The 22,606-nt window shown below is 37.7% G+C and overlaps 1 protein-coding gene across 6 annotated transcripts in view; it reads left to right on the forward strand.

Moving 5' to 3' along the window:
• The window catches only part of VPS13B (vacuolar protein sorting 13 homolog B), a 391,004-nt gene that overhangs the window by 325,328 nt on the left and 43,070 nt on the right, over window positions 1-22,606 (forward strand). For all 6 annotated transcript variants that reach the window (XM_015856029.2, XM_015856025.2, XM_015856028.2 and 3 more), the window contains exons 40-43: window positions 3,035-3,231; window positions 8,815-8,996; window positions 10,778-11,127; window positions 17,057-17,218. In XM_015856029.2, coding sequence (XP_015711515.1) covers window positions 3,035-3,231; window positions 8,815-8,996; window positions 10,778-11,127; window positions 17,057-17,218 — 891 coding nt within the window. The remainder of the gene's footprint in view (window positions 1-3,034; window positions 3,232-8,814; window positions 8,997-10,777; window positions 11,128-17,056; window positions 17,219-22,606) is intronic.

Here is a 22,606-nt window from a genome sequence, read left to right on the forward strand (position 1 = left end):
CAAACAAGAAAACTTACAATTTGGATAGTGCCAAAGCATGAGCCATATTTTGTATAGGTAATCACTTAAAATCTCCATTGACTTTTTACTTCTAATATATTGATAATATCTAGAAATGCACGGCATCTTGTTCTGATAGATTTCTTGACGTGTTGCAACAGTTATGAACATCTTCCTGTGCAAAAGTAAATATGAGTAATCTAAACGCCTACCAGCCTGCTTGAATTGGTAGATGATACGTTGTTCTATCTGGCTGCTCATACGGATGAGTCCCATGCTGATTAATTTGCCTTTCCAAATTCTTAAGAATTCACTTAGGTGGTTACCATGAAGTTCCTGAAAAAGAATGCTGTGTGAGCTTATGCTGGAGCCTGAAAATGAGTATGTTACTTTATGCCTTAATAGTTATTTTCGTCATTTTACTCTGCCATCTTTTCCTCAAGATAAGGTTCTCTATTTCCACCACCTACTGAGTAACAGCATTTTTTTTTAAACATTATATATGAAATCTGTTTGGTTGGGCTTTTCTCCAGCTTTCATTCTGCCTTTGCTCTCAATTTCTATTTTACTTTCCTCTCACCCTACTGATAGTTTTCATACTGTAGTGCAACTTGTGAAATTCCTTTATTGTGCTTTTTAACAACTTTTTCCAGCTCATTAATTGTAGTGGGAGCAGAATTTATCGCCTTGCTTAGCCTCTTTTAAAATGCCTGCTACCTGCCATTCTGTTCCAGTTTTGTGAGGCTGTCATTAGAGAGAGATTATTTTCCTTGTTGGAAAAAATACTTTGTTGTGAGATGTAATCTAAAGAAAGAAATATTGTAATTAATAGAATGTTAGAATACATAATAGAATTATATATAATAGAATTATTATATTTTATTATAATAATTATTATATAATTATATAATAGAATATTAATAGAATTAATAGAATTTAAAAGCAGCTGAGATGAACACAAAGGCTGTCCTCAGACCTCTTTCTTTTTCTCTTATGTTCCATTCCTAGTCATATTCTTTATTGGTAGGGCAACTCAGTTTTGACCCCCAGTTTCTCTAGACTTGTTCCTCTATTAAGCGTTTAGCTCCTGTAGTGTCTGGAGAGCAATGGTATTTCTCTTCACAGAATCATAAAGGTTGGAAAAAACAACTAAGATCATCTATTCCAACTGCCAGCCCACCTCCACCATGCCCACTAAGCCATGCCCTTCAGTGCCACACCTACACATTTCTTGAACACCTCTGGGGATGGTGTCTCCCATTTGACTTGATTGTTGATTCTGCACAGGTTCCAGTGTGAGCATGGATGGAGCACTTTTAGCATGGATAGTTTGGAATGCATTCCCTAGTCCAGATGAGACCACACAGGTGTCATATACAAGTCAGTTAAAATTTGTCCCACTCTTTTGGAAATATCTCACCTGTTATTTCTTAGGATGGAGTTTGCTTTTTCCAGGCATCGTCTGGTTGTCTCATAATTTCCCACTGACACTTACAGGTATCCACCATTTTCTGCTGGAGATGCAGCTTATAAAGGATATGTTGCCATTGTATCAATCCCCTTTTCTCAGTCTCTAGTCTTTGAAATGATGTCAGCATTCCTAATGGACTGCCCTACACTGCCCTATTTTACATAGTGTCATCAGAGCTTTGTAGCAGTTATCAGGTTTATTTCTTTTTATCTTGACCTAAAAAAACCACCAGTGTCCACGGTTGCTTTTTTCCTGTCATCAGGTATCACTGTGACTTGACAGATGCAGTACAAATCTGTGTTTCAAGCTTTGTGGTTCCACACATTAATTCTTGTAAGGTTCTTTGGAGGAGATTATTTATGTTCCTTTGCCCTCTCCAGCTTAAACCACTGAGCTCCCTGAATTTTCCTCCTTAACCTTCATTCCCATTAATTTATCAGCCTGCTGTCACCTCTGTATGCATTATAGTCCTTACTAAGTAACAGGGAAAGCACTCATGGAGGCTTATTTTGTGACTGTGTTTAGATTTACTGCAATCTCTGACACATTCCTACTTTTTTCCTGGTTCTTTTTGTGTGTCTATAAGCACACATACAAAGATATGAAAAGAAAATATAAGAGCACAGACTTTTTTTTACTATTTTTTTTCAGACAACTTGGCTTTTATTTCTCATTTGTAATTGTGGATTTTTGTATCTTAATTGTGAAGTCTTCCTGTTTTATTGAATTCACTCTTATTTTAAATTCATATTCTCATTCATTTTCATTATATTATCAAAAAGAAGGGGAAAAATGTATAAGACACCTTTAAAATCTACGTTGTTTTTTTTTTTTTCTGTTTTGCTTAAAAATGTCCCTAGTGACATTCCCTCCTTTACAGTGAAGCATCCAGGAGTAATTGAGTTTGGATTATTTACAGACTTAAAATAAAAAATGTGATTAAACTAAATCTGCTTTGTATTTGCTGGGCCTGTGTTTTCAAAAGTCATCTAAATTCCATATTCTAGTGACAGAGAAGATGATGGGATTACAAATAACACTGTGATTTGTCACAGGGTTTTTATTCATGTGCTGACCTTTCACATGGCATCATGCTGCCCATCGTTATTGTTCCTCTGCATCTTTGGTTATTTTATTATATCTGATTAAATGAGTAATTAACAAGTTAGTATTTTTAATAAAACAAAAGTGAGAATTAAAATAAAATGATCTTTAACAAGAATTAAAGTGAGCTCGGTTAGTGCACTGTAATGACACCTGATTGATTTTGTGATTGCATAATACAAGTAATGATTTACTGCACTGGCTTTGTTGTGCTTGGATACTATGGAGCAAATAGCTGTTTCTGTAAGAGAAAGATTGAACTATTACGCTACAGTAAAATTTGAAAACCATTTTTATTCAAGACAACACTGAATCTGAGTAACAGCTACAGTTGTGGTTTTCCATGTGGCAATTCCTATTTATTTTAGTTAGCTTTTCATTTGTGGTGTGAATAGAAAATCCCTTTATTATATTTGTGATGAAGTACAAGGAAATTACCACATCTCCTTTTTATTGCAGATTCCCTGCAGCTTGGAGTACTGGGATGAGCTTCAGAAATCATTCATTGCATTCCGGGAATTCAGTCTATCGGAAAGCAAGGTCTGTGAACTGCAGCTGCCCAACGTCAGCCTTGTGAATGACCAGAAGGAGCTCATAGCCTCCGATCTTTGGAGGATCGTCCTGAACAGCAATCAGAATGTGGCTGATGACCAAAGGTAATTTTTAAGGAGGCAAATTTAAAAGAAAAACAGAAATCTAACACTGCATTCTGAGGAGATCTTCATAAAGGGGTTTGGGAGAGAAGCATATATGCTTACATATTTGAGCGACTCTTAAAAGAGCTTCAAACCATAGTTTGCCTTCACACGTGGCAGGCAGTACATATTAAAAGAGCTCTCTCTTAGATTTATAAACAGTCTAAAAGCATTATCATTTCAGGTAATTAACAGAGGGAGACTGAGCCACAGTCCACTATGTAACATAGTAATGATCATCGTCTGTACACACTTCCATGTGTAAACTTTAATGTCCTCAGTGCAAGCCAATGACTAAGACAAGTCACGTTTCTATTACATATATTTTTGAAACAAAATCGTAGTACTTCAAGAGTACATTTTTACTTACATGTTTATTTACGCAGCTTGCTGCCTGTGCTAACAGAAAAAAAAAAATAATCAGAGTTTTAAAACTCTGGGGATTGATATTTCATTATATTTACAGCTGGAGGTTTTGGGAGCATACAGTGACAGCAATTCACTATTTGCATTCATTCTTTTTTGATTAATAAGTAAAGTTAGAATAAATGAGTACAAGGTCCTTCATAAAAGGCAGTGGAATTGCTGTTAAAGACCTTCTTAACATGGGTAGTCAGAGTGGAAATCCCAGACTGACCTTTTTGAATCATTGGTATTTGCCAGTTGCTGTTGTCTGTGTATGGACACGTGCTTGAGTGCATGTGTTGTGTTCATATACATGTATGTGAAGCTAGAGAATGCAGAGAAATCAAGAAATACTAATATTGCTAACAAAATCGATGAAGAAAATTAAACATCTGGTTTCTGTTAATAGTATCAGGTTTGAAATGATTTCTTGATGTTAATTGTGAAAGAATGCATTTTCATCATTGAGAAGTTAAGTGTTTTAGACAAGGTTAATTCCTCTGAATGTGGGACCTTGGCAAAATTGCCTTCCTGGTCAGCTTAACACCACAGAAATTTGAACTCAGTGGGAACTGAAAATTAAGTAGTGAAATTTAGAAGATTTTTTTTCACCGGGGCATTTGACACTGTAATCATGCTTATTGTTTTCTGCCCAAATAGGGTTCGTCACCCTATTACCTGTGTGATGTTCTATTCAGGGAGCTGTGATAAGCTAATAAGTAGTAATTATTAAGAAAGGTTATTGGGTTCAAATGAAATACATACATAAATATATATATATATATAAAAATTACAACAGCAGTTTAGAGTGTGATTACCATCAGTAACATTTTAGAGCACAATATGAACTCACCTGCCCAGAAGGCCTAAACTCAGAAGGGAGTTTTCAACGGGGCGGCTGCAGGCCTGCTGCAGAATAGTGAACATCCTCAGTGCTATCTGAGTTTCGCGATAAAATTGAGTAAAAATACTGAATGACCTTGAAGTACTAGGGCTCCCAGGGGGACAATTTCTCTTTCCACATCAGTGACACTAGAAGCTCTATGTGCTCCAGACTCTGTGTGTGCACAAAGAACTTAAGCATAAACCACATTTGACAGAACAGGATTTAAACTGAAGCAAAAGCAGCTCACTGAATAGGGAAAGCAGGAAGGTAAGAAGGCTGAAAAAAGCATTAGGCACACCAAATGAAGCATTTGAATGTCAATAAGCAGAAAGAGGGAATTTGTGGGAAGGTGCCTTGAAATACCAGCTCCTTAGGCACATGTACAGACACAGCAGTCACTAGCTTGGGCATTTTTGGTGGCCTGATGAATTTATAGTCATCTGATGATTATAAACATGCTAACAGCTAAATATACTAACAGTAGACTAGGAATCTAAGGATTCATATGGATCAGATGAACTGCTTTTGGAAGCCAGGAACCTGAGGGATGCATGAAGCAAGCATGAAGCAAGTTTCAGTCAGAAAAAGTGAAAAGGTTGTATGCACAGCTTCAGCAGCAGTTTTGGATAGAAATTCAATCTCTCAATATATGAACTTCAAACAGGGCTGCACTGCAGGCTTCCTTAAGGATGGACTGATGTAAGAAGTAATCCTGATGAATCTAAGTGAGCCTTCTCAGAGTAACTTAACGAGTGAGGAAAAGAGCAATTGTTTCTCAGAGATGAGATTTTGACCCATGGTGTTAGAGGCACACTAGAGTCAATAACTCCAGTTTCACATCACTGACCTGGATGTTTCGAGACCATTCACAACCACTGAAATACATGAAGTTACAGCTAAACAAAGGAATGGAAGAGTTAAGCCTCAAAGAACCAAGTCCAGTGAAGAGAAATATGGGTTGTGAGATAGTTTATATATCACAGACTTGCAAAAGGAGGCCAGTCTTTCTAGACCCCTAGAAGGATAAGAAGTCCATGTTGGCAGCAGCTCTGCTGAAGCTATGGCTCTGTCTTCATTATATGAACATATTGCTACTTGGATGAATATTTTCTTGTGATCAAGAATCCTAAAATTTATCAATTTATCAAATTATCAATTTATTCAACTTCACAAAAAAAAATCCCTAACCTTTTTCTTTTTGAGAGAGACTGCCCCGTGCCACAGTATACGTCCAGTGTTAGGCTTCTTCCTAAAGCAAGCAAGTATGTTTAATATGAGATCTTATATACTTGTGAGAACAGCCACAAAGTGCCAACTGTTAGACCAGGAAGCTTCAGGGCAGAGAGGTCTGCAACTGCGAGCAAGAAGCAAAGTCTGTATAGAAGTTGAATCTCAGCTTGCCTGTGTACTCATGATGATTTGATGTTAATTACATGCTACAGCTGTATGACTGATTAGCAAATTTAATTGCTATTAATGAAGTATAAAAATGCTTAGTCGTTGTTGAAGTTTATTTTGTTAGTTTGATCCTCAATTTTGGGTCAGACCCTAACATCTGCCATATGCACACAGCTGCTGCACAATGACAATATTTTTCCCTCAAATTCTGCAGGATTTTTTTGTTTTAACCTTTATGATATGCTAATTATTACTACTCGAGAGCAGAGCCTTGTGTTTTAAGTACTTCATTGCTGGTTCCTAACATCAGTCATAAAATATGAAATTTATGTGGCTTGCGTGACAGGAAAATAAGGTTTGTGAGAAGATGTGAATCCAACTGATATGTTGAATAGTAGCTGACAGCCTAAGAAATATCAACCACAATGAATATGGGAATGTGCAACAATGTCGTGATGCAAACGCTGTGGTATGCAAGCTCTTTCTCAGATTGATCAGGAAGTAATTAGAAGTATAAAAATCAAGGAGCTATGTGGCTAAGGATGTAATATATATGTATGTGTTGTTTATTTTTAAGAATATGGTAGACCATTCATTATTCAATGAATGAAAAAGAGTTAAATGAACATTCATGAATGCTTATTCAGTGACTGAATACATTTGAAAACATAAGTGAAATAATCTACCATCCCCCTTGGGATTTAGTGTAGTGTCTATGGAAAGAATCAATTATGGCATAAATGATGATTCATGGAAATCCTTAAAATAGAGAATTAAAAGGAAATTATCATGGAATAAATTGTTTTTATAGATTGTGTTGCCATTTTGCAGAGCTAGCAAGTTATAATCATAATGGCTTATATTTAAGGCTCTGTTTGGTTGTTGAGATGCTAAAGCCACTTCCCAGTTTGGCTGAGAATAGTTTATCATTCTTTGTGTAAGTGGGTTATGTTACAAAATGTTCTATACATTTGTATAATCTCCTTCCCTTCTTCTTCACAGTGGATATTTTCCCATGTTGTGGTTTCATCACAAATGACAGTTTTGGTTTAAAAACTGCACTCTTAAAACAGCAAGAATATAGCAAGTCACTGTTAAGTCATTGTTCCCAGTTGCCATAGAGTTAGCTTGAACTGCTTTGCGTGATGTAAAATTACCATACTTTATAATATCTCATGACTTTAAACACAGCTATTTTCCATTTTTTAAATTGTGATGCTTAAGGATAATAAAAATAAAATGATGTTATTAAAGCCAGGTCCGTTTTATTTAGAATTTCCTCTACTTTAGTGCACCCCTCCTACAGCATGCTGTGCCAAATGCAACACATCTTTTTTTCCCAACTGAAAAATGATGGACTGTCCACAGTGCATTTTGTAGCTCTACAACAGCCATGAGAATGTGAGATTGTCTTTGTTGTTATATCATTTGAGGCATGTATTTTGACTGCATGATCAGATCTGCCTTTACAATATTAGTGCTTCTACCATAGTTCACCCACACCAGAGAAGCTGCAGGTGCCCCATCTCCAGAACTCCTCAAGATTAGGCTGGATGGGGCTTTGGGCAGGAGAGTCGGTGTGAGATGGTCTTTTACATCGCTTCCAACCCAAAGCATTCTGCGACTTTGGCCATAATTTATGTCCTGTCATGATGCTTTGATAAATAGCTGATCTTTATTTGAGTTTACTGCTATATGTGTTATGTACACAAATATAATGCTGTGTTGAATCTCATTTATGATGTTAAAAACCATACAAGCTAATTATTGTAACACAAAATAAGTACTGACCAACTTACCCATGGATTTCCACCTATTTACAGATGAGCGTTTTGAGTCCCCACATATTTATGAATGATATTGCAGACACAAAGGAATTATGAATAATTTGGTCCTAAAACCATAAAACGTGTTGATTTGAAAACTGCCCTCTGAATTTATAATATCTTTAATATGTTAATGGTAATCTATTCATGGTGCATTATAAAAGCTAATTATTTTCTGAAAAAAAATAATAAACAGGCCTTAGTTAATCCTTTGTTCAATTTATTTTATTTTCAGGTTTTAAATCAAGTCTGTGCTTTTAAATGAAAACTCCAATGCTAAACTGCATAGGGAATGGGAATGAGAAACATTAAGGATGGATTTGGCTTAAATTAGAAAGTTTATTTGTACTTCAGTGGTGTCTTAGCAACCTGTAGAATTGTAATGTAGTTTTAGTTCCTCAAGGGGCTGAAAGATAATGCTTGGAAATATTCATGGGGTCAGGAACACTACAAGGAAAAAAAAATCAATAAGATGGCATTTAAATGTATAGTAAATATGTTGTAATAGGTGTTAGTAAAAGGCTCTGGGATGAGCATATAACAGTCAGAGATTCTTTTTAAATGATGACTGTAGAAGGATAATGGGAAGAAAGTTTACAGGGAAAGGGCTTAAACATAAAGATTGTTATGAGGCTGTGAGTAGGTTTCCTTAAAATCAAATGTAAAAAATTGTTATCTTGGCCAGATCAACTTTAAGATCATTTTCATAGCACTAATAATGGTATTATACTTTGTTAAACTTATTTTATTTCTCTTTTCTATAAATATGCTTCATTTCAGTGATCCATGTGTTAAGCCAGTAAATTGGAAGTTTGCTGTGATGTAGGAAGCGCTGTTGGATTGCGGTCTTGCTTACCATGATCTGCTAGGGAAAAATAAATACATAAACTGACAGTAGTAGTTAATTATGAAACAGAATGATGACATTGGCTATGTCAGAAAACCAGCATGACGCATGTGCAAGTCCTACTGTAAAGTGATCAAATCCTGCATCTGCTGAAATACCTCTTTGTTATCTGCCTTCCACAGCTCGGAAAGTGAATCTGGCTCACAAAGTGCATGCGATCAGCTTGTAACTCCTACAGCATTAGCTGCCTGTACCAGAGTTGACTCCTGTTTTACTCCTTGGTTTGTGCCATCACTTAGTGTGTTGGTCCAGTTTTCTTTCTTGGAAGTCCACCTCTGCCATCATCTTGATCAACTAGGCACAGGTATGTACTCCTTCATGCAGAATAATGAAAGCATATAGTTCATATTTACTGCTTAATTGTCAATTTGCTCTCTGTTGCCCCATTTCCCATTCTTGAAATAAGTCACCAACAGCTACCGGACTTCAGGGTAAAACTCTTGATTTCTGTTCTGTGCACTGAGCAAATACATGTCATAAGCAGTGCGGCTGGCTGGTCAGCCCCCTTCCTCCCTCAGGAATGGGTAACTGTAGAAGCAGTCCAGTTTTCTTAGTCTGATTAGTAGCAGCAGGTGCCACTTCATTTTTGAGCCATCTTAGTGGATGAATTTGATCTTCTAAATTTTCCAGTATATTAACAGTACTATTAAAATAACTGAAGACTTTGCAACCCCCTTAGTAAGAATTCCTTGGAAGAGCTCTGAGAACTGCAGATTTAACTGTTATTTCAATTACGATCACTTTTGGAGCTACATCTGTTTTTGTTCAGTGCTCTCTGTCATTGCATTAATGGCAGATACATTCCAAGAGCTCTTTAGATTGTTGTCCGATTTTCAAATGCCAGGAATGCTTTCCATGGAAGATGAGCAAATATCTTAGATAATTTTGACAGGACTTTGTGCAGGAATAATTTTTGTTTTTTTGCAAGAACCATTATCAAATCATACCAAGCCTGACACTCAACATCTAGCAAGTAATTACTTGTCTATCAGCTACCTCTATCAGTACATAATCTTCCTCACTGTTACACTCTGTTTCCAGATGTCCAATCTTTAAAATTGCATATGCTGGAAAAAGCAAAAAATCGGATTAAAATCAAACCCAGCTGTTTCTTCTTTTTTTTTTTTTTTTTTTTTTTTTTTTTTTTTTTTTTTCAACAGCAACTGAATTTATGCTGATGCTGCTGTTGCTGTTGTTATAGCACCTAAAGACCTTGAGATTTGAGGCTCTGCTATGCTGTGTTATACACGAAGGGAGCACAACACTTATTGTATCCATTACACTTTTATAGTATAATTGGGCTTGATCCTGGAAAGTGATGAGTGTTTTGGTTCCAAATCTGTAGAGCGTTTGAGCATATGCTAATTTTAAGCATATGAGTTGTTCTAGCAATATAAATAATAGCATCAATGGAAATACTTGCACACTTAATGTTACAAAGCACTGTACGTGCTTTGCAGTGTCTGCTGCCACAACGCTCAGCACTTTGCCGGACTGAGACTTCAGTGAACACAGTGAAATCTTTCTAATGATATATTTCTCATACTTTGGTCTCAGGGCACTTTTGTTTAACTTTCAGTATTATGAGTTAATATGCTGCATCTCAATATGTTTGTGCTCCGAATTACTCTATTACTGCTGTGAAGATATTTTTCACTGTGGAGCCTGTTAGTTAGCCTGCACAATCACATTGCAACAAATATTATATTGCCGATTTTTATTGTATTTATAATGAGCTATATGTGGAACTTCATGTGCATCTGCCATAGCTAATGTTATCTTTGCTCTGAATAGGTGCAAATCAATGTATTGTGTGGTTTGCAGGTAAAAGAGTTTGGCTGGCGGATCTCTTGCATGAGACAATTTTAATTTACAATTCCATTTTTTCACAGCTACGATTTGTTGTAGTACTATTTAAAGTCTAATAAATGGTGTGAACAGGATTAGTTTCAGATTTCAGAAATGCTTGCACTCTTCACTTGTTTTCATCATAAGTACACACCGTTAAAAATAATTTGCAAAACCATACATGATATGGCAGTACTGATGTTCTACTAAAGTCTTGTTTGTTCTTTTGCCTTTCAGCACCACCAAAGTTTCTTCAGCCGTTTTTATCTGATAAGAATATGCCATCTGAACTAGAATACATGATAATTTCCTTTGATGAGCCCCATGTTTATCTTCGTCAGTGGAGTGATGAGTCAGTGTTCCAGGAGCTCCAGTTTTCCACGCAAGCTGACTGTAAACTTCTGGAGTGCCGAAATGTGACTATGCAGAGTGTTGTGAAGCCTTTCAAAATCTGGGGGCAGATTGCTATTTCCGGTGGCACAGGAGGAAGGCTGTTGGACTGCACAATAATGGTGGACCCCATTTTGATCCTTTTTGGCCAATATGCAATTCACTCTCTAAATACAGCAATTCAAGCTTGGCAGCAGGTATGCAAATCCAATAGCGCAAAAATATGTAGAGATATATATTAGCAAAGGTGATTGATTTAATTGCAAATGGGGAAACCAATTAAATTCATTTGAAGAAGTCCGAGATATAAAATCTTTAGTTTATACTCAAAGTGTTTCATGGTAGCAGTGAAAATTAGTCGGTGCTGATTGCTAAATGTAGCCTGGACAGCTTGAGTTTTGGTGAAATTACATGGATTTGTATCAAACTAAACAGAATCTTGGTCTTGAAATGTGTAACCTTCTGTTAATGTATGAAAAGGTGAGTGGTGCATGATATGTAAGCACAGCTCACTTTAAGTGGTAGAGCATATTGTTTCCAGCTACTACTTCTATCCGTACTGAAGTTCAGCACTAGTTTCACGTTACATTCTCTACAAACAGCATTAATGGCTGAAGCCAGTCCCAGCGTAAAGAACCTTGCTTCTGCAATGACCCCTCGAAGGCCTGTAATTCCCTTATTTCACTATAGCCTTGAAATCAAATCATTCTCTTCATCTGCTTGAAGACCTATGTGGAGCCTGGGAATTAATTACCTATCATGGCACTACAATAACAAAGCCTCCAAAAAAGGATAAAACATCTGTTTTATATCAAAAAATTCTTTTTAAGGGCATTCCATGGTTTTCTTGTTGCAAAAGGACATTCATAAAACAAGATCTAGTGTGATTTAAATCTTTACAGCTGGCTCAAATATCAATGTGAACAAAAATCTTTGTAGCTCCAATTTCTGTTTTTTGTCATATTTTGAACAATGCTTTTAATAAAAAACAAACATAGAAAGTAGAAAAGAGTCCTTGGTAGGCTATTTAAAGCCAAAATATATCTGACTTAGAACTAGTCCCTCATCTAAGACATGTGTGGCAACTACTGCAAAATGGCCTTCAGAAAGGTCAGTTTCCTCTTTGGATGGGGAAAAAAAGGGTCTCTGAGACATAGTTATACATATAAATAAAATATGGTGCATAAATATTTAAATGTTTTAAACCACATCACAGTGTGAATGAGTGACTGACTACTCTGTGCCTTGAAGGAATATTCAGAGTTGAAAAAATGGAATTGTATATTTGATTAAGTAGAGCCATATGTCGCATAGTATATTGCTGACAGGTACATTCTATGAATAGTTGGTACTGATTTATACACGGATTTGGCAATGTTAACATGAGCCACAGGAGGATATACTTCTGTAATTGTTGCTGTAATTTTCTCGTTTCCTCTCATGTCAAGGGTACTTGCCACCATGTTCTGATGTGGTGGGTATTGAGCCCTGAGTATTTGAGATTAAAAACTCGCACCGCTTTGAAATTAGGGAACAGTTAACACACAAGTGGGTTCAAAATGGCTTATTAAATTAATTGTTACCAAGATGTTTTGTATGCGGCTCTGCCTCCAGGTCGGTGCAGAGGGGAGCACTGCACAGGGAAGGAATGAATTTTGCAACGATAAGCATAGTTTCATGTCTGCTGTTCGCACAAAATACGATACAAGTGCTGCCAACTAGAAACAGGATTTTAATCAGCAGGAAGGGTTATTTGAATTCTCCGCATATTTTTTTTACTGGATTAATATCAGAAACAAGTGATGCTGTAGTCAGTGGACAGGCAGATGAAGCATGAAACAATTTGGCCCTGCACCTCTAGGTCAATAGCTCGAGATTAACAGAAGCCTCTGTCAGTGTCTTTTTTAGTAGATATGGACTAATTTTTCTTTAAGTAATGAATATTTTGAAAGTAGATTAAGCCTAAAAAACACCAGGCATTAAACTCACTTATACTTCTAAGTCACATGCTGAAAATCTGAGAGGATTAGCACTTTTTAAAAATGATTTCCCCTTTTGATATACTTCACTGTCTAATGTGGAATCTCTGTTTAAATACAAGCCTTACCAGGCTAATGCATGCCAAAAGCAATAGCCAAGTTTTATCAATCAAGCAATTGTGTGGGGAAATTGAGGATTGTTATTGATTGGCTTTATTATTTAAATAACCAAGTGAAATAGAAAATGCTTCTTTCTGTCAGCGTACAGTGTGGGGTTTGTTTGGGTTTTTTTTATTCACTCCCCTTGTTTGGGACTTTAAGCCTTCACAAATGGTTTTATGGTGTTAGTGCTTTTTGATATCTCTGTGGGGTCAGCTGAGAAAACAGCTCCCCAGGTACGGCTTGAAGCGAGTATTCCTGAGGAAAAACTATTCCTTTGTGGTCTCCCAGTGTAAATGTTTTCCTAAACCCCTCCGAAGTTGTAAAAGCTCCTGTTTTAAACCTGCTGCTTTCAACCACTAGGACTTCTTTTCCTTGAGGTCTGCTTGGTCCTTAACCTTTCTGTTAGCAGTTGCATAAGTTTTCTTAACAAGCTGGGATCCATCAAAATGACACCTGTGATCACAGGAGTTTCCCTGTCTTTCCACCACAAGCACAAAGAGCAAAGGAAACCGGTACAGAAAAATTTGCATGTAGTTTCAGAGTACAGTTGTAGATGAGAATGAAGTTGTGCTAAAGTTTAAACAACAGGAAGAAGAATGTTCTTTCTCTTAGAGGAACTCTGAGATAAAAACAAATTGCTGGAGGCCTTGTGTCCCTTAAAAAACACTAGAAAATACAGCAGAGAGAGACCTTGTGTGCTTGTGCAAGTCTTCGGTAGCTTGTGAAGCACATAGAGAAAATAACTTGGTGCACATAAAGAGGCCTACGCTTTTATGGTTTGTTTCCAGATCCAGAAATGCTTTGAAATAGCTGTGAGCTGAGACGTGAGCAGAAAGCCCCGAGACAGGCAAAGCCTGGTGACTCGTATTATGGGGGGTGTTTTTCCTCTCACCAAATAGAATTCACAAAATATTTGAAAGCCCAATAAATGAGAGACGCTTTCCAGGCCTCTCAGAGAGCAAAGAACAGCTGAAAAATGATCTAAAGAGGGGCAGGAAATTATCCCCTAGGAACTGACTCTAATCTCTGATTCAGGCTGGAGATCTTTAGCTGATTCTTTTGATTTGCAGTTTTAATTCAGGGAGGGCTTTTTCTTACTTTTTTTTTCCCCCTTCATTCAGACTTAGGTGTTTTCAGCTTCTGGAGTCGTCATTCCACCCTTCACCATCACTGCCACGAGAATGGCTCGGTTCTGTTTATTTTTATTACGTCTGGTTTCTTTACATTCCCTTTTATCAGTCAGTATTCCTTCACTCCATTCTTCTTCTGATTTTTATTTTCCTTGTCCTTTTCTGCCCACCCCAGAAGTTTCTACTGCCAGATTTCAGCAGCAAATTTGGGGTGCAGTTTCCTATGACGGATGCAATAGGGACTGAAAAGCATGGGTGGTACTCTACCAGAGGAAAATCTCGCTTATTTACTACAAGGAAAATAAGAGTTACCTACAGCCCAGCCTGCATAACACATTGCTGTTGCACTGAGCTAAAGGATCCCCAAGTTTCTTTGCTAATCCTTTAGTCAGCTGTTACTATCAAGACTTGAAGCATCATCAGCTGCCTCTTAAGCCTTCTAGCACAGAGCAGCTCCCTGTTCTGCAAATCTTGCTGTTTCCTTGGTTAAAATTCTGGGATTGTTACAAAATGGAGCTTAAAATATCTCTGTTGCTGATTCTGAGACGTGTTGCTGTTAAAAACCCTGGATTCCAGTAGCAAGTGTCACATTTAAGGCTAATGATGCAGTCATTCATCAGCACCAACAAGTACACAAATCCACTAATAATCCCTGGTGTGACCACATGCCCCCAGTACAAGTGAGGAGTTCTATGTGTGCCAAAAGCTCAAGACAGAACATTAAGCTTACTACATATTCCCTATTCACTTTAAAAAATACCAGAACCTACTGTGCGTGTTAACCTGGATTCACAGTTAGATTCAGGTAAAAGAAATGTTGTCATCTTATTTCTTTTTTTCTTTGCATAATCAGTGAGAAAAATCCATTAGAGTAAAGCAATTTTCTTAAATTCCCTGGGGTTTGCATCTAGGTTTGACTATAACAACATGCTGAGCCCAATGGATGGTAAATCCTCCCGTTTTAAATGAACGTTTTGCAAAGCTGTAACAGGAAAATATATTTGTGGTAGACTTATGGGTATGTGGGTATGGCAGCTTGACAGTAAAAAGACATAGATCCACCACTAGAAAATGCCAAAATAAACTGTGTGTTCTGAAGTGGCACTGTAAATGTCAGCCTTTAGCATTCTCCAGTCTGCTACTGCATGTGATACGGATGTAAACCCTGTAATGAGTTTTACTGCTTTGAAAAATTGGGATATGCTCTGCTAATATTTTTTTCCACAGGAGTTACCTGATCTTATGCAGAATTCTTGAGGTTTGGAGAAAAGCTTTAATCTGAATATTCTCATGATCAGATACTCCAGAGTGAATATTTTTCCATGCAGATGCTCACAGCTGACTGTTTGGATATTTGGTCACAAAAGGAATCACTACCTGTCCATAGATGTGCACAATAGGTTCTTCTGACACTAGTAACAGCACTGAGTGTGCATTCAAGGATGTTAAATTAGACATCCTTTACACGTTCACGTTTTGGAAAAACTCTTCAACGTACCAAACTGTTTTTCATGAATAACTATGGATCCACAGGGACCTATCAGGAAATATTTTTCTCTTTCTATTTTGATCTCTGAATTTCTGCAGGCTTTCAGCCACATTGTTATCAAAGAACTGGAGACCCATATGATCGTAGACAGAGGAGGTGCTAGCTTCATTATGTCTTTTTAAAAGGTCCACTGAGAGGGCAAGGGGGGAAATAGAATCAGCTCTCATTGACCACAGAGATCCCATAAGTTTGGGTAAACGTCACAGGAAGTAAGGATGAGAAAGAACAGCTGGGTTGTATTGTGGGGGGAAGGGAACCAACCAATAATAAAGCATTGTCAAAAGTGTGTGCTAGGAGAGATGAGTCAAAGAGAGGTAATGAAAAGCACAAGAAGATGAATTCTTTATATTACATCCATTAGACTGCATGAAGACTGTCCGAATATTGCTTTCTTACAGCAGTTGTTATGGTTGCTTTATAGTTGCTTGTAAGTGCGACATGCCAGCACAGTAGTGACCAGGACAGAAGTACATGAGAGATGATCTCCAAATCAAATTGTCAGCACACTTTGACCTTCCCTGTACAGGGGATTATATTTTGTGCCTTCAGGGATGGGAGACCTGTAGCTCTGGTAATTTTTATGACTACCACATGGATTGCCTCAACAGATTGACAAGCATCCAGATGAAAAACGGAAAGGGAGGAATGGAAGGATGCGGTAGATGGGAGAAACATTATTGTAAAACCTAAGATACTTTTAAAACTTGTGAAACATTTTGATTTTTCATATTGGACTATTGAATATATCGGACTATGAGTGTATCTTCAAACTAACCTTGTGGAGCTGTGCAAATACTCTCCCCATAAGTCCTGCTATTTATTTATTTTTCTAAGCATTGCCATGTTTGGAGGGAGAGTCTTCAGACCCACAGCAACATCTCAAGGAAAGACAGCAGCTAGGGAAGAGGCAGTGCAGCTCCTGGCCTGATGGAGGAACTGCCAAACATAGAGAAACCTCTTCATATCTATCAATAGTCTCCACATTAACCTGTAGTGTCTCTCTGCGCTTTGTGACACACCACTTGCCATCAAGATTAATTTTGTAGAAATCTTATTCATGTTAGGAAATGTTATTTTTAAATGTTAAAGATTTGCATTACAGACAAATGAAGTTAAATGTGTTCTTCCATATATTTTTTCAAACCGAGCACTGAATTTGCTGAGGGTAGAGTACTGTGGGACCGAAGATAACGGCAAGAGATCGTGAAGTATTTCTGTGTTGTAGCAGTCACCGCTGGGCAGACAGCTGCCAAATGTCTTGCAATTAATCTGATGCTTATTGGCTTTCAAATTCTTTTCCTTTCAGAATCAATGCCCCGAGGCAGAGGAGTTGGTCTTCAGCCATTTTGTGATCTGTAATGACACACAGGAGACTCTGCGATTTGGCCAGGTGGATACTGATGAAAATATTTTGCTGGCTAGTCTCCACAGTCACCAGTACAGCTGGCGCTCTCACAAGTCCCCACAGGTATGTCATGAACAGCCCTGCAAATGCAGTGATTGCTAAAGCTGAATGCTGGCTTTAGGCATTGATTTTCTGCATGGTCTGCACTACCCGTAATGCTCCGGTTCCTCCAGGAGCCACACACTGTGGCTGCATCAGAAGGAAAAGGTAAACAAAGTCTGAGGAAAGACAGAAGTATTTAGAAGTTATTCAGAGGTGGATCTGCATGTGCACAACAGCCTTCTGCAGTACTGAGCGCTTGTGGAAGCTGGAGCTTCTGAAAAAAAGCAAAAGAAGATTGCTTGCCAGGTTTTTATAACTAAGTGATCAGTGTCTGTTTTCTGTGATGTACATTAGAGATTTGGGGAATTTTTTTAATGAATTGTTTTTACCAGAAGCATCTGTTCACTGAAATTGTTTGCAGAACAGGGTCAAACTGGACAGATCTCCCAGCTCAGCATGTGTTTGCATTAGAAAAGATTTGAAATCACCAGAATAGTTTAAATAAAGCAGTATCTGCTTTTTTCTTTTTTTCTTTTTTTCTTTTTTTAAAGGATAAACACTGAAACTAAAACAAGATAATTTTAAATTATCAGTATTTTTATGAAACTGACTTGTTGGTTTCCTTAAGTGTTGTTGAAGGGTGGACCTTTCTTCTTGATTCAGGCTAGGGCAAGAAATCAAATCTGAAAGAAGATACTCATGGGGCAGCAAAACCATTTCTTCTCTCTTTATACTTTTCTTGTCTACTGCTGAATGGCACACAGAAGACCTGTGCCACTTCTTCCTGATGAGCAGCAGTGCTGCACTGAAGAGTTGCTGATCCTTTTGCAGAATCTAGGAGAAGTGTAGTGGCTGTGGGTTCCCAGCTCCTGTAGAGCCTTGGGAAATAGCAGCCCTAACACATGAAAAAGAAGGTGCAGCTTGGATGGTAATTCTAAACAGGAGTTGTGCCCACTCCTACTGTCGACGAGTTTCAAGTTTCACTGGGAAACAGAGATGACAAACTTACTGTGGTTTTTGTTCGTATGTCAGTGGATATGCAGAACTACTGAATTTTATATGAATGCTGTAATCTGCGCAAAGGAAAGGCAGCCAGAGTAAACAGTTGCAGTTAACACTTAAGGCAGACATGGAACTGAAGGCAGGCTAATAATGGGCCATCTTAACCCCACCATCAGGGGATTTCCTATAAACTCCATGTGCCTTCAGAGATTTGCAGAGACACTGGAGCTCTGCACATCTCTTGTCAACTCAGATGGGAGACTGTTCTCACTCCTGGGTCAGAGGGATAGGCAGGATCCCCCTCCACCAGCTGACAGTACTTACTGGCATTTGGGTTACAACTGACAGAACTGCTTCCAGTCATGTGAAGGAGAACAGCAGGGCTTGTCGTAGAAAGCCAGCAAAATGTGACCCATTTCTCATAACCAATAATCACTTGCTTTTTTAGAAGAAAAGAAAAAAAAAAAAGAAAAAGAAAAAAAAAAGTTAAACTTTTAATAAACACATGGAAAGAGAAGAAGATGCTTAAAGCAATTATAAATAAAAACGGAACTCAGTAAGACTCCCCAGTTATTTTTTCTTATCCATTTTCTGATTAATATTGTTCAGCCTGGGGGAATCTGGCTTTGATAATCATTCCACTAGTTGTGTGCATCTGATGATAGTGGATTCTAGTAATGATGTACTTCGTTATAATGGTGCAACTTGGAGACTTTTGGAAAGTGAAAATTGGGAGAGTAAAACTGTAGCATGTGACTAATGCTTTATGTCACTTGCAGCCCAGCTGCCAACGACCACAGCACTACATGTTTTATTAGCCAGCCAATAAAATACTGATGTTCAGCTTATCATTTTGGGCACAGGCTTGAACTGTGCAAAACACTGAGTCTTCATGAGTACTATGAAAGGTTTATATCAAATAAAATGAAAGGTAAAAAGTCTAGAAGAAAACCAAGTCATACATTAGGGCCTGGATGAAGTGACAGTAAGAACCTAAGATTCATTTTTCAGATATTCACTCTTTCATCTGGAACACAGTACTGCCATAGGGCTTTCCCATTCCATTTTGCTCTGGTCAGATTCAGATTTTCTGAAGAACTGGGCTGATAAACAATCATGAATGTCATGTTGGATTCCCATGTCCCGGGAGATGCTGAAGCTATCAGCCTATTCCTGACTTAACCTCATGGCTGGCCAGCACACTCTTCCAGTAGGGGGGCTCTGCCCCGCTTGTCCCAGCCCTTGGAATAGTTTCAAGAGTATTACTGCTCTTTTCACATTTTTCAACAGCCATCACTTGCTGGGAAATTTAGAGACTAAAAAATAGCACTGAGGTAATCCCGCTGAAAATATATGGAAGCATATGCTTTCCACACACTGTGAGATAGGAGCAAATTTTCTTTACAAAGGTTAGAGAATCTTGGCATCCATCTGTAAGCTTTGTTCATTTGGTTAATGTTAAATGTGAATTGCTGTAAATATAGCGCGCTTCCAAGGGGCAGTTCATCTAAACAGCCTAAACAGCACAATCATTTTAGGTCATAAGAAATAGGTTTGTTTAAAGATTATTACAAATGTTGTCATGTGTAAATTTCTTAATGATTAATACAAATCCTTGAAATGAAAACAACTCCTCAATTAAGACATCAGATTGTACCCATTATGCTGTGGCACTTTTCTAATTGTTTCCATCTAGCAGTGTTATTACCCAAAGGTCAGAATAATGCCCAAGCATGGACAGACCCTACCAGTGTCATATTCATGGAATGCTAGATGACTTCATAGTTATGAAATTGTTTCATTTCTCATGATAATTCCCAACTTGCCAAGTTAGTGAATTTTAAGAACTCTGAGAGCAGATTGTAAGATAAATGTGAAATAATCCATACTTCTGGAGTCAGGGACTTCCCTCCAGGCATTAGTTCATACTTGACTTACTTGACTTACACTTGGGGATAAAATGAGTTAGGACAAGGTCTTAGATACCACATTCTCTTACTGGGAAAGAAAACCAACTTGCACAACTTTGGCTGGCTCATGTTTCTTGTTACACAGGCACTAAGAAGCAGCGGTTGCCATGAAATACTTTATTTAACCTCTGCAAAATGTTTTTTTAGTATGGCAAGGCAGTTCAGTTAGATGAAAATAAATAGTTTTAAAAGGATTGTATTTCTTTTACATTCACATCAATAAAATTCTCAATTTTTCTTTTGCTAATTAAGCATAGTGAGAGATGCAGTAATTACCCATTTGAATTATTTAACATAATTACGTGTTACCTACAATACATTATTTTTCTAGTAGCTGATAGTTTTATAGTGCTTCACTTGTATTTGAAATCAGTATTATTGAAGTTACAGTAGGCTACAATTTAAAATCATTCCATTTTCTAATGTCCAGAAAACAGTTATAGCACAGCAAGGATTTGGCTTGATCAATTATTGGTGCTGTCCCTCTCGTTGTCTGGCTTAGGCTTAGGCTCCTTCTTCCATTTGGTTTTTCCCAGCCCGGTTTGTCTGAATTTCAGCAAACCTAACCCTTCCCTTTTAACTTTTGCTCCAATTCCTGCAAGTCTCACTAGTTTGGCTAATATTTCAGTAATAAGTCTGAGGGCCGGTGCTCTTCCTTTTGCTCTGTTCTATCTCCCATGTTTTCCTCAGATTTCATGAGTTTTTGACCCTCCTTGGGGAGAAGACACCCCCAGTATATAGCCCTTTTCAGAGCTGGGGTAAGTCCAAAACTGATGATATTTGAAGCTTTAAGCAGTTCCAGCAAAAGTTGCCAGACCTCGTGAGTTCCTGTTGCAGATTTTAATGAAAGTTAGAGGTCTGTGAGATATCATTAAAAAGGAAGAGAAGCTACATCACTCCAGTGCTCCACAGACACCGCTGGCCTCTCCGTTATTATTGGATCCAGTCTGTGCTTCTTATCTTGATCTTCATGTTGCTTTGTGGGATGGGCCCCAGTTGTGTCAAAAGTCATGTTTGTCTCCAAGACAGCTGTGTTTTTTAGAACTGGAGCACATGATACATAGGGTGAAACTCTGAAGTTAAGAGAGATCAGATCTTCCTAGCAATTTACTCAGGGTGAAGGAATTCTGTCTTGCAAGACAGTAGGCAGTCCCAGAGTCCCACCAGGGATCACAGCAAATGTAAAAACCAACCGTTCTTATGAGAGTACCCCAAATGTATTCTACAGAGGTTGTTTGCTTGCAAATAAACAGCAAAAATGTCTGTAACATGCTGATTCTGCTCAGTTGCTCACTTTCTCACACCTGGCATTGTAACAACAGCCCATTTTCCGTATACTCTGTCCTTAATTTGAAGCAGCAGATGCTGTGGGTAAAAGTCACTTTGTATTTTGATTTGAGCAATGGCTTCTGTGAGAATGTGACCAGGATATTGATTATAAACTGCATACATTCATTTTTTTATCAAGGTTCAGTAAGTATCCCCAAAAGAAATCTGTGCTACTTTAATTGACACTCAGGTGGAATTTAAGAGAAAAGATCTCTGTAGTTTGCTTTTCTATTCTTCTGAAGGTACACCTAGAAACTCTTGAAAAGGTATTAAGAATTGCTACATTAGTAATGCCCTCACTGGAGCACTAGAATCCATTTAAAATATTTCTTCCATTGTTTTAAATAGCTGGCCTGCAAAGCATGACTTCTGCTGGAATGTTATGAACAGTCTTAAGGGCAGTTGTAGATTGGGAAATAGCTTTAAGATCCTCCTCCTCTTTCTCCTATGAAGAAAAAAAAAAGAAAAAAAAAAGTCAAATTTTCATTTGTTGCATCTCCAGGAAGATAATAATTCATCGTTATTTATTTCCATGTGACCATTCTTCCAGGTATTGGGCTATATCCTGTAAAGTGTAAGATGATATACAGTACTCTGTGGGTTCAGCTTAGAAGCTGTGACTTACACATCGGTTATTATGAGGATTTTTTCCTGTTTTATTGTTTAGGGATGTTACAGATGCTGTGCACAACCTTTTGTACTTAACATAATCCTCCCCAGGTTATTTGAAGAACAACATCAGGCAAAAGAAAAAAAAAAAAAAAAAGAAAAAAAAAAGAAAGAAAAGAAAAAAAAGAAAAGAAAGAAGTTTATGTTATTTTACACTATTTCAGTAGTGAGAAATGTGTTGTTGCTTTCCTTTGGGATTTTGCATTCAAAATCAGTTGCTAGAATATATTATGTGTAACTTACTTTCTAGATGATATCTGGGGCAGATAGAGATTAATGTTGTCTATGAGACACATGAATCCTCATAATTTGGTTACTGTTCCTTAACCAAAAGACAATTCCACAGTGTTTAGAGCTGGCTGGTTCCTATGGGATCCAGGCCTTCTTTGCAGGTTTCTGAGATTCACAGGAAGCCCTGATGGTCAGTTTATCCACTGAG

This window comes from Coturnix japonica, chromosome 2, assembly GCF_001577835.2.
Source record: "Coturnix japonica isolate 7356 chromosome 2, Coturnix japonica 2.1, whole genome shotgun sequence".
NCBI classification, from domain to species: Eukaryota; Metazoa; Chordata; class Aves; order Galliformes; family Phasianidae; genus Coturnix; species Coturnix japonica.